This window comes from Galeopterus variegatus, unplaced genomic scaffold, assembly GCF_000696425.1.
Source record: "Galeopterus variegatus unplaced genomic scaffold, G_variegatus-3.0.2 Scaffold137, whole genome shotgun sequence".
Lineage (NCBI taxonomy): Eukaryota > Metazoa > Chordata > Mammalia > Dermoptera > Cynocephalidae > Galeopterus > Galeopterus variegatus.
In genome coordinates, this window is record NW_007726248.1 from 585,577 (window position 1) to 596,869 (window position 11,293).

General features: G+C 52.9%; 1 protein-coding gene across 1 annotated transcript; it reads left to right on the forward strand.

Moving 5' to 3' along the window:
* Positions 1 to 659: 659 nt before the first annotated feature.
* PQLC2 (PQ loop repeat containing 2) lies at positions 660 to 10,954 on the forward strand. The gene is made up of 7 exons (XM_008589569.1): positions 660 to 867; positions 6,400 to 6,529; positions 7,276 to 7,363; positions 7,952 to 8,094; positions 8,258 to 8,350; positions 8,953 to 9,150; positions 10,466 to 10,954. Exons 1-7 carry the CDS (start codon positions 704 to 706, stop codon positions 10,523 to 10,525), a joined length of 876 nt encoding a protein of 291 aa, XP_008587791.1. The 5' UTR covers positions 660 to 703; the 3' UTR covers positions 10,526 to 10,954.
* The last annotated feature ends 339 nt before the right edge of the window (positions 10,955 to 11,293 follow it).

Consider the following 11,293-nt stretch of genomic DNA (forward strand, 5'->3'; position numbering starts at 1 on the left):
GTGACATTGAGACTTAGTCCTACAAACTCTATTTATGAACTCATTTCACCTGCACAGCAAATGTGTGTGAACAGCAACTGTTGTCACCATCATTTTACAGATGAGAGAGCTCAGGCACAGGGAGGCAGAGTCGCTTGCCCAGAGCTGCAGCATTATGAGCATAAAGCTGGGATTTAGGGCCTGCCCGGTGGCGCACTGGAGAATGCGCTGCTTGGGAGTGTGGTGGCGCTCCCGCCGAGGGTTCGGATCCCATGTGGAGACTGGTTCCCGCTCACTGGCTGAGCGCGGTGCAGGCGCAACACTGAGGGTTGCGATCCCATTGCCGGTCCCTGGTACGGGCGTGACATCGAGGGTTGCGATCCTGTTACCAGTCAGTAAAAAAGACAAAAAAGGAAAAAAAAAAAAAAAAAAAGAAAGCTGGGATTTAGATGTACCTGTTCCTGACCACAGATCCAGCGCTGTCTGTGCACGTGTTTGTTTTGATCTGTGTACCTGGAGGCTGATTGCGTCCCTGTGGGTGAGGACTATATCTTTATCCTCTGGTTCAGGGGCTCAGACAGATCTAGGTGATAAGGCTGGGATGAACTTGGGTCAGGACAACATGAGTAGGACCTGAACCTCCTACGCTGAATGTCTCTCTTTCTCCCTGTCTACAGTGCACCGGAGCCCACCCTCCTGGGCTGGAAGCCCTCCCTCCGCAACCATGGTCTGGAAGAAACTGGGCTCTGGCAACTTCTCCAGCTGCCCCAATGGCTCCCGCCAGTGGATATGGGATGTGTTTGGTGAATGTGCCCAGGATGGTTGGGACGAAGCCAGTGTGGCCCTGGGCTTGGTCTCCATTCTCTGTTTCGCTGCATCCACCTTCCCGTGAGTAGTGCCTGGTGGCAGGACCATGTCAGGGCTGTGGGGGGTGGGGTGGTGACTCCAGGCACAGCAGGGAGAAGGGCTGTCTGGTTGGCGGATGTACTCCCTCCCCCACCCACACCCACTGACTTCCAACCCACCTGGAGGAGCCTGCTTTGCGCTGGGCAGTGCTGATATGGAGATAATTATTATAACATTTACTACAGCGTGTTGAATCCTGCTGTGTACCTGGCTATGTACCTAAGCACTTAACATGTTTTTACCCCATTTAACCATTTAATTCTCACAACAACCCTGTGAAATAGATACAGTTACTATCCCTATTTTGCAGATGAGGGAAATGAAACCCAGAGAGGTTAAGTAACTTGCTCTAGGTTGCACAGCTGGTAAGAGATAGTCAGGGCAGTGGGAGCACTGGGCTGCGTCAGCCATGGCCTCTGTCCCCAGAGCTTTGACAGTCTGGTGGGGACAACAGCAGTGAACACAAACTACTGTGGCTGCTGCTGTGATTGGGGAATGAGGACATGCTGCATAACAGAACAGTGGTCAAGAGCATCCACACTCAGCTTTGCCACCTACTAGCTGTGACCTGGGCAAGTCACTCCACTGCTCTGTGCCTCAGTTCCCTCATCTGTAGAGTGGGAATATTGTTCCCTACCTCAGCGGGTTGCTAGGAGGATGGCACGAGGGGAGTGTGTGTAAAACGCCCGATGCGGGGCCTTTGCACAATGTCTGTACGAGTCCGAACGTGGTCCGTGGGGATATTGTGAGTGTTTCATTAATTAAAGCACTGGAGAGGGGCACGTACCCCGTCCGCAGAGGCAGGAGAGGGCTGCAGTCAGAAAGGACATGGAGGTGTCAGCCTCTAAGCCAAGCACTGTAGGATAGGGAAGAGTTAGGGGAAAGCTACGGAAGAGCATCCCAGCCAGGGGAACAGCCGGTGCAGGAGGTACAGAAGCGGCTCTGTTTGTATGGCTGACCTAGTGCAGGAGGGACGGCAGGGCAGGGGAGGTCACAGAGGCCATGACCTACGGGCTCTTCTCCGCTGTTAAGAAGCTTGCTCTTTCAGATCCCTTTACCGACCAGCCACCAAAAAAGAGAAAAAGAAAGAAATTTGCTCTTTATCCCCAGGATAAAGATAAGGGTGTAATCAGGGGGTTGACATTGTTTGAACAGCTTTATTGAGAGATAATTCACATAGCACACAATTAGCCCATTTCAATGTACAAGTCAATGGTTTTAGTACATCCACTGAGTTTTGTAACTGTCACCACAATTAATTTTAGAACATTTTCAGCCCTCTTTCGGCTGGCTGCTGAGGAGGCGCGGTGCAGCCACTCCAGAGTCCTCAGGTTCACCAGTAGGAGGATTCTGCTACCGTCATGTCTTGGTTGCTGCTGTTGCTGGAAAGGCAGAAGATCTTTTTTTTTTTTTTTTTTTGTCTTTTGTCTTTTTCCGTGTCCGGCAACGGATCGCAACCCTCAGTGTCGCCCCCATACCGGACCGGGGACCGGCAGCAGGATTGCAACCCTCGGCGCTGCTCCCGCGCCTCGCTCAGCCAGTGAGCGGGAACCAGTCTGTATGTGGGATCTGAACCCTCGGGCGGGAGCGCCGCCACGCTTCCCAAGCGGCGCACCTATCCAGTGCGCCACCGGGCCGGCCCATGGCAGAAGATCTTTTAAACTGAGTTGATCAAGGGGCTGCAACCACTCTTAGTAGAAAAGAGAACACCAGCAACATCATATATAGCAGAAATACTGACTATTCTGAACTTCACCAGCGAAATACAGATTTGACTTAGACTGGACCTAAAGCTACTGATATTTCCTCAGCGGCTGATAACATTCTTTTTTTTTTGTCCTTTTTGAGACCGGCCGCACTGCGCTCAGCCAGTGAGCGCTGTGAGCGCACTGGTCATCCCTATATAGGATCCGAACCCGCGGCGGGAGCGCTGCCGGCTCCCAGCGCCGCACTCTCCCGAGTGCGCCACGGGCTCGGCCCGGCTGATAACATTCTAAATCAAAAAGCCACCATCTTAGCTGGCACTGCAAATATGAAAGGAGCTGGGACACCAGTGGAGAAGAACTAAGAACTTATGTCAAAATTGATTTCTCTATGATATTTTAAGATTCAAAAAAAGAGAAAATTTTGACATCTAAAAGAAAATGTGTAATTTTGAGGGGTTCAGATTCCCATACTGGCCAGCTGTCATAAAATAAAAAGAAAAAGTGTGTAAAAAAGAACATTTTCATCCGCTAAAAGAAACCTGTGCCCATTGGCAGTCATTCCCCATGTCCCCCTAAACCTCTCAGTCCCTGGTAGCCACCAATCTACTTTCTGTCCCTGTAGAAAGAAATTTATCTATTCTGGACATTTAGTGATTCATATCAATGGAATCATATAGTCTGTGGCCTTTTGTGACTAGCTTCTTTCATTTAACGTGATGTCTTCCAGATTCATTCACGTTGTAGTGTGTTTTAGTACTTCCGTCCTTTTCGTGGCTGGATCATATTCCGTTCTGTCTGTCAATCACATTTTGCGTATCCATTCATCCACTGAGAGACATTTGGGTTGTTTCTACTTCTTACTTACTATGATTAATGTTGCTGTCTACATTCACGTACAAGCTTCTGTGGGGACTCTGTTTTTATTCCTCTTGAGTATGTACCTAGCAATAGAATTTCTGGGTCTTATGGTAACTCTGTGTTTCATCTTTTGAGGAACTGCCAGACTGTTTTTCAACGTGGCTGCACCATTTTGTATTCCCACCAGCAGCGTATGAAGGTTCCAATTTCTCCAGACCTGCTGCTTCTCAGCCTTTCGGCTAAGGTCAAGTGCAGTTTCTCCAAATCCTCAGCAACTCTGTCTGCTTTTTTTTGTTACAGCCATCCTGGTGGGTGGGAAGTAGTGTCTCGTGGTTTTGATCTGCATTTCTCTGATGGGTAATGATGCTGAGCAGTTTCTCATGTGCTTACTGGCCATCTTATATCTTCCTTGGAAAAAGGTTTATTCAGATCCTTTGTCCATTTTTCAGTTGAATTGTTCATCTTTTTATTGTTGAGTTGTAATAGTTCTTTGTGTATTCTAGATACAAATTCCTTAATTTGCAAGTATTTTCTCCCATTCTCTGGGATGTCTTTTCATTTTATTGATGGTGTCCTTGGAAGCACAAAAATTCTAAATTTTGATGTTGTCCAATTTATCTGTTTTTCTTTTGCTGCTTGTGCTTTTGGTGTCATATCTAAAAAACTATAGCCTAATCCAAGTAACAAAGACTTGCCCTTTTCTTCCTAGAGTTTTATAGATGTAGCTGTTATGTTTAGGTGTTTGATCCGTTTTGAGGGGGTTTTTTGTATGTTGTGTGAGGCACGAATCCAGCCTCATTCTTTTGCATGTGGATATCCAGTTGTCCCAGCACCATGTGTTGAAAAGACTGTCCTTTCCCCACTGAATTGTCCCAGCACCCTGTTGGAGGCTTTTTACTGAATTGCCTTGTTCTAGGTTCCACATTGGTGTGGCGCGAGTGAGCCAAACGGATGCTATCCTTGCCTTTGCAGAGCTTCCATTCTGGCACCCTTGAAAGGACAATCTGAGAATGACAGGGAAGAAGGACCAGGGAGTGGGGCCAGAGAGAGAGACCGAAGGCAGAGAGGCCGCCTTGGAGGCTGTGGAAGCCCCCACATGGCAGCGGAGATTGGAGAGGCCCTCAGGAGGTGGACTGGATAGGTCTGGGTGACTGATGGAGGTTGAGAGAGGGACACTCCCTGTCTGGGGGTGAGAACTTCCCCAGAACCATCTGAGGAGCTGGCTGAGGCTTTCTCTTCCTGTCTGGGCTTGGAGGATAAAGCAGTGAGGGGGTCAGAGCCCTGGGAGAGAGCCCCAAGTGACAGCAAAAAGGACAGCCACCTTCCTGTTCCTCCCTAGGACTTGGCCTCTCCTGGGTGGGACACAATCACTTTCTTGTAATTTATGGAGACAAGTCAAGTCAGAGGGTCCAGAAGGAGCTTTGCTAAAGGCCACAGGATAAACCTTAATTAAGGGCCCTCTCCATGCCAGACCTGTACCAGTGGCTGCCCCCGTCCTCAGGAAGCTTGAGTCCAGGAGGAAGGGGATGTTGAGTGTTACAAAGGAGGAAGGAGAAGACGCCGTTGGAGCTCATGTTGCTGAAGACCCAGAGGAGGAACTGATATTTCCTGACAGTGAAAGACAAAGAGGGGCCGGCCCGTGGCTCACTCGGGAGTGTGGTGCTGATGGCACCAAGGCCCCGGGTTCGGATCCCATATAGGGATGGCCGGTTCGCTCACTGGCTGAGCGTGGTGCTGACAACACCAAGTCAAGGGTTAAGATCCCTTTACCAGTCATCTTTAAAAAAATAATAATAATAAAATAAAATAAAATAAAGAAGGATCCCTGAGAGAGAGGATGGATTTGGTTAACGAGGCTTGGTTAGGAAACAGAGAGAGGTGGGAGGAGTTGGGGGTTAGACAGGAGGTGGAAGTGGAGGAACCAGGCTGATACCCGGCTTTCTTAGTTTCTGGCTTGGGTGATGGGTGGGATTAGGTGCCATTTAGTTTTTCTTTCTATCTGTCCATCCGTCCGTCCATCTACCTACTTATTTACATGCGTGCATGCATGCAGATGGCGAAAAAGAAATTTGAACAGTGAGTGGCCGTGTGTGTAACGGTTAAGCACAAGACTGGAGGATCTGGCCAGGATGTGAACCAGAGCCGTATGACACAACTCCTCAGTCCCCAGTGACGAGGGTCATCATAATAGACTTGACCTCACAGGGGGCCATGAGGACTGAATGAGTTAATACACACGAGGGGCTCAGAACTCAGAGACCCCGTTGCCACTGTTAGCACTGAGCTCACACTGAGTTTTGGCCTCGTACCCTGACCTGGCCACAGGTCCAGAGAGAGGGTTTCAGCACCAAGGACATTTGGGAAAACAACCAGGGGACCAAAAGCCGACGACTTTTGTAACAGAGAGTTACGGAAGCCTCAGCCCCACCCCTCTGTCACCCTCTGAAGATAATCGGGCTGTGGTTTGGGCCAGTCTTATCATCAGCCGCTCCTGGAGATAGGGCAGTGCCCAGGCCTTGGGCCCACGGCTGCCGCCACCACCCTTCTTTCAACATGGCCCCCACCCCATCCATAGAAGAAAGAATCCAGGGTTTCTGTGAAGTGGTTCCCAGGGCCTGACACAAAACTTCAGGACCTTATGTAAACCCTAAGTCCCAGCTGGAGACCCCAGGGTGCGGTGGAGAACCCGAGTAATGCTGTGGATCTGTCTGGAAAGATGCACAGGGTTCCCAGGTTGGAAGGCACGCCCCCTGCTAAGAATTTCTCCGAAGGACAAAGAAAGCGTCCTGAGGATTCTGCCTGCAGGCAGGATGGGCTCCCAGGCCACCTGCTGCCCCTGCCCTGCCTCACTCTTCTGTGGTTGTCTCATCCGGGATGTCCCCTCGTGGGCCCTCTAAGGTGGCTTCTCAGCCCTCGGCCTCTGAGCATGCATCCCCCTCCTCTTCCACAGCCAGTACATCAAGGCCTGCAAGACGGGCAACATGGACCAGGCCCTGTCCCTGTGGTTTCTCCTGGGCTGGATTGGTGGAGACTCCTGCAACCTCATCGGCTCCTTCCTTGCTGACCAGCTGCCCCTGCAGGTGGGCTAGTTCCCCGGGCAGGGTGGGGCTGCCAAGGACAGCCATGGCAGAGGCACCGGGAGCAGCCAGCAGGAGGAGAGGCCCAGGCTCTTTGGCCAGCTGGTCTCCAGAATCCTGACCTGTCATTCCATCTTGTGAGGGCCCCATGCTATAGAGAAGCTCTGCCTGCAAAGCTGTGTGACAATGGGCACATCTTCTCTGGGCCTTAGTTTCCCCATCTATAATATGAGCACATCAAACCAGAAGATCGCTGGGATCTTTTACCTCTGAAGTGCTAGGATCCTAACTAAGCTTTCAGGGCGTGGGGCCCTCAAAGAGAAAAGGAGTTTTTCCTTGGGAGACACAGATGTCATCATTCTCCTGTGGCCAGAAAGAGCTGGGGATCACAGTCAGGAAGGCATTGTCTTCCCAAACGGGACCATAAAGTCTTAACTGCTCCTGCATCAGTCCAAACCAAAGCCATCACTTAACTATGGAGTCCCCTTTTATCCCAACTAGTAGCACTAACCACCAATTCCTCGGCACCTACCCAGGCTGGACCCTGTGCTGGGCCCTTTGCCCACCTGATCTCCAATTCTGCCAGGTAGGAACTGTGATCCCTCCTTTCTAGATGAGGAAGCAGAGGCTTGGAGAGGTGAAGTGACTTGGTCAGGGTCACCCAGCTGGGATGTGGCAGAGTGCTGCTGGGGTGTGGTCTCAGAGCCTGGGGCTGCAGCTGACACCCGGGCCCCCTGCCTCTCTTGCAGACCTACACAGCTGTGTATTACGTCTTGGCAGATCTGCTGATGCTGACACTGTACTTCCATTACAAGTTCAAGAAATGCCCCTCCCCATGTGAGTATGGTGGCCTCTCTGTGTCCAGTGCTCCACTGGCAGCCAGAAGGGCCTAGAGCTTGGGAGGAAGCAGGTTTTCCATTGCTGGGTGATAAACCAAACCTCAGAAAGGCTTCCTCAGGCCTTATCTAAAAGCCTGAGCCAAGATAGAGGCTTGGGGGCAATGAGCACATCCTGGGCCAGACCACAGGGAGGTTCCGTTCCCTCCAGTTCTCATGCAGCAAGCACAGCCTGAGGCCAGGTCAACAGGGCAAGTCCCTGGGCCACCTCTGCCCTCCAGAATTCAGAAGTGGCAATAGATGAGGTCAGCTCGAGGGCTGTGCAAGACATGATGGAGGCACTGAGGGAGGAAAGTGAATCTCACTGGCATTTCTGCTTTTGATAATCTCCCCTGCTGACCCCACTGCCCTCACCGTTTCACCTTTACAACCCTAGGAGAAGGGTGCTGTTGTTATACCCGTTCTACAGATGAGGAATCAAAGCTCAGAGAGGTTAGGTCACTTGTGCAAGGTCACACAGCCACGGAGGGGCAAAGTCTGTCTGCTGCCACTCATACCTACCTCGGCTTCCCTCCTGCCTCCTGTGCAGTGGCTGCCCCCATCAATTCTGTGCTCTTGTTCACCATGGGGACGGTGTGTTCTACACCACTGCTGAGCAGCTCTGGCCCTGTGGCTGCCCCGAGGGAGGTCTTCCGGGGGCGGACGCTCCTGTCTGTGGAGCCGGGCAGTAAGGTGAGCTGTGGGTACATGGTGGTAGAATAAGGGTGGGGGGCTGCCTTGTCCCCAGGCTCTCCCCTGCATGGCCATGTGGGTATTAAGTGGGGTGGGTGCTCACCTTTTAGGAGGGATCTCCCCAGCCCCTACTAGGCACTGAGTGCCCCTCCTGCCCTCCCAGCCCTTCACTCGGCAGGAGATCATCGGCTTCGTCATTGGCTCCATCTCCAGCGTGCTGTACCTGCTCTCCCGGCTGCCTCAGATCCGCACCAATGTGAGCCTTGAGCAGGGGCTGGGTGGGGCCAGGGGGCTTGAGTGGCCCCCTGGGTTAAGGAGTAGCTGGGGCAGGAGTCTTTGTTCCGAAGGTCTGGGGCCACCCTCAGTGTTGGCTTGGGCAAGTTAATTCAACTCTCTGAGCCTCAGTGTCTGCCTCTGGAAAATGGGCGTGGTGCCGCCTGCCATCCAGGGGTACCTGAGACCTGTGTGTGTCTCAGGAAAGAAAGTAGGAGGTCGGGTGAGGGGCTGAGCTTCGAGGCCTGGGAGGAGAGGGGCAGAGGGGGAATCAGGGATGGGGGAGGCTTGCTGGGTGATGCGAGTCCACGCAGGGCTGGAGAGCAGGGTGTCGTGGGGCCGGCAGGCATGGTGAGCCAGTCTCCTGTGGACTTGGACGAGGCTCAGGAGAGGTTGTTGGAGGGGGGATCAGGAGTTCTGGAAGGGGCTGGTCTGTGTGCCAGGCCCATGCTGGATGCTGGGCACACAGTGAAAAACAGCTCAGAGTATGTTCAACGTGAGGGGCAGCTGGACGTGTGGACAGTTACAATCCAGAGTAATGAGAGCCTTGTTTGGGGTCTCTGGCCCACCTCCTCTCCTCCCCAGTTTCTACGGAAATCAACTCAGGGAATCTCCTACTCGCTGTTCGCATTGGTGATGCTGGGGAACACATTGTACGGACTGAGCGTGCTGCTCAAAAACCCTGAGGTGGGCCAGAGCGAGGGCAGCTACCTGCTGCACCACCTACCGTGGCTCGTGGGCAGCCTGGGTGTGCTGCTGCTGGACACCATCATATCCTTTAGGGTGTGAGGGGCAGGCGGAGCAGGCAGGGCGGCCTCTGCCTGCACATGGCTTCAGCATTCATTCATCCATCCATCCCTCCCTCCCTCCCTCCCACCTTCCCTCCACCCCTCCATCCATCCATCCATCCGTTCTCCCATTCCTCCATCTCTCCATCCCTCTATCTATCCATCTACCCATTTGTTCCTCCATTCCTCCATCCCTCCATCCTTCTATCCATCTGTTCCTCCCTCCCTCCTTACTTCCCTCCCTCCCACTCTCCCTTCCTTCCTCCATCCGTCCATCCATTCTTCTATCCCTCCATTCACCCATTCATTCAAGAGTGCACACCTCCTGTGTGCTGGGCACCCAGCCAGGCATTTGATCCATTCATTAGTCATCAAGGACAGAATGGCCCTTGCCTCGGGAAGCTTACAGCTCAGTGTGGGGAGGCAGACGGGACACACATAATTATCAGATAATTACTTCACTGCAGTGGCACTAAGTCCTGCAGAGAAAAATGGCAAGAGTGTAACCAGGGGGCTGTCCTGGTTTAAAGGTCAGCAGAGGCCTCCACAAGAGTCGTCTAAACCATGGCCTAAAGGAGGAGAAGATAGGTAAAGGCAAGGGAGGAGTGTTCTGGGCACAGCTTGTGCCAAGGCCCTGAGAAACAGAAATAAATCAGCCTATCCAGGCCATGGGAAAGCTGGAACATGGAGACACACGTGAGTTAGCACCAGAAAAACCCGGGTTCAAATCCTGACTCCACCACTCCCTAGCTGTGTGACCCAGGGCACACCATCAACCTCTCCACGCTTCTAGATCTTCACCTGAGTTAACAGTCACTGTCCACAGGATAATGGGGCGATTACGTAAGATGAGGTATCTGAAAACAATTCCCACATGACCCAGCACTCACTGAGTGCTCAGTAAACGTTTGCTAAGTGGCTGAGCAGGAAATTATTTGGGTCTCATTTGGGAGAAAGTAAACATGGCCCTTGTTTCTGCATTTGCTGAGTCCCTGAGGGTGCAATGAAAGACAAGTTTAAGCTCTAGTGTCCCAGAATGGGCTGGCATCTTGGTGAACCCCAGGATGCCATAGGATGGGAGGAGGGCCGGATCCTGGGCTAGGGTCAGGGGAGGCTGCTGCGGGAGGAAGAGCTTGGTGTTGCACTTGGGAGACGGATGGAGTTTGGCTAGGGCCTGATGAGCAGGGAAGGCACTCAGGGTGGAAGGGACAGCAAGAGGGAAGAGGGAGCCACAGTCTCCCCCAGGGGCAGGTCCAACCAGTCTCTGCTCCATTTGGCCTTAACGTTGGCCCCTGCAGATTTCTGTCCAGTTTCTGGTGTACAGGAACAATGCCTCCTCCCCAGAGTGTGAGCCCCTCCTCCCCAGCTGACCAATACCAGGCTGAGCCCAGGATGACAGGGACCTCCAGATGCCATACCCAGGAAGGGAGAGGTGTGGACGGAGATAGTGCTGCTGCCTCTGGATTGGGCCATGGAGGAAGCCTGTGGGAGGTCTAGAACTCCCGGCCTGCCTACCTCCCCAGCACGCCTGGAATCCTTTTCCAGAGCAAGACGCTCCCGTGGCCGGCCTACCCCGCCCTGCCTCGGAACACCTCCCAGGTCTGAGGCAGCTGTCCCTGGCAGCCTCGAGTGAGGGGCTGCAGCTGGGACCTCAGGGCCTCTTGGAAAACAGTGCAGCTGCCCCTCCTGCCCACCTACCTCATTCTGCCTGCTGCCCCCCTGGAGGGGCCACAGCTGCAGCCTGGTGGACCCAGGACTGTCCTGTTGACTCCAGACAACCTAGTAAATGGTACTTCCCAGCCAGGCCTGTTTCTGTTGCTCCTTCCCCAGGGTACTGGAGTCTGGGCTGCCATGGGGAACAGTGGTGGATGGGGATCCGGCGGGGGTACCCGAGCAGGAGGGGGCTGCGCCTGCCTGCAGCCCTGGCCCAGCCTTCCAGGCCTCTGATTTCTTTAACCTGCAGCAAGAATGACACACCGACAGGGTCCCTGCACCTCGGCACTCAGGAAGAAGCAGATTAGTTGAAGCTCAGATCTCAGTTCTGCATCTTAGCTTCTTGGTGTCCACGTTACTTCATCTGTGAAGATGACAGACAGTACTACCACTTCACGTGGACTTTTAAGGAGTAAATACAATGG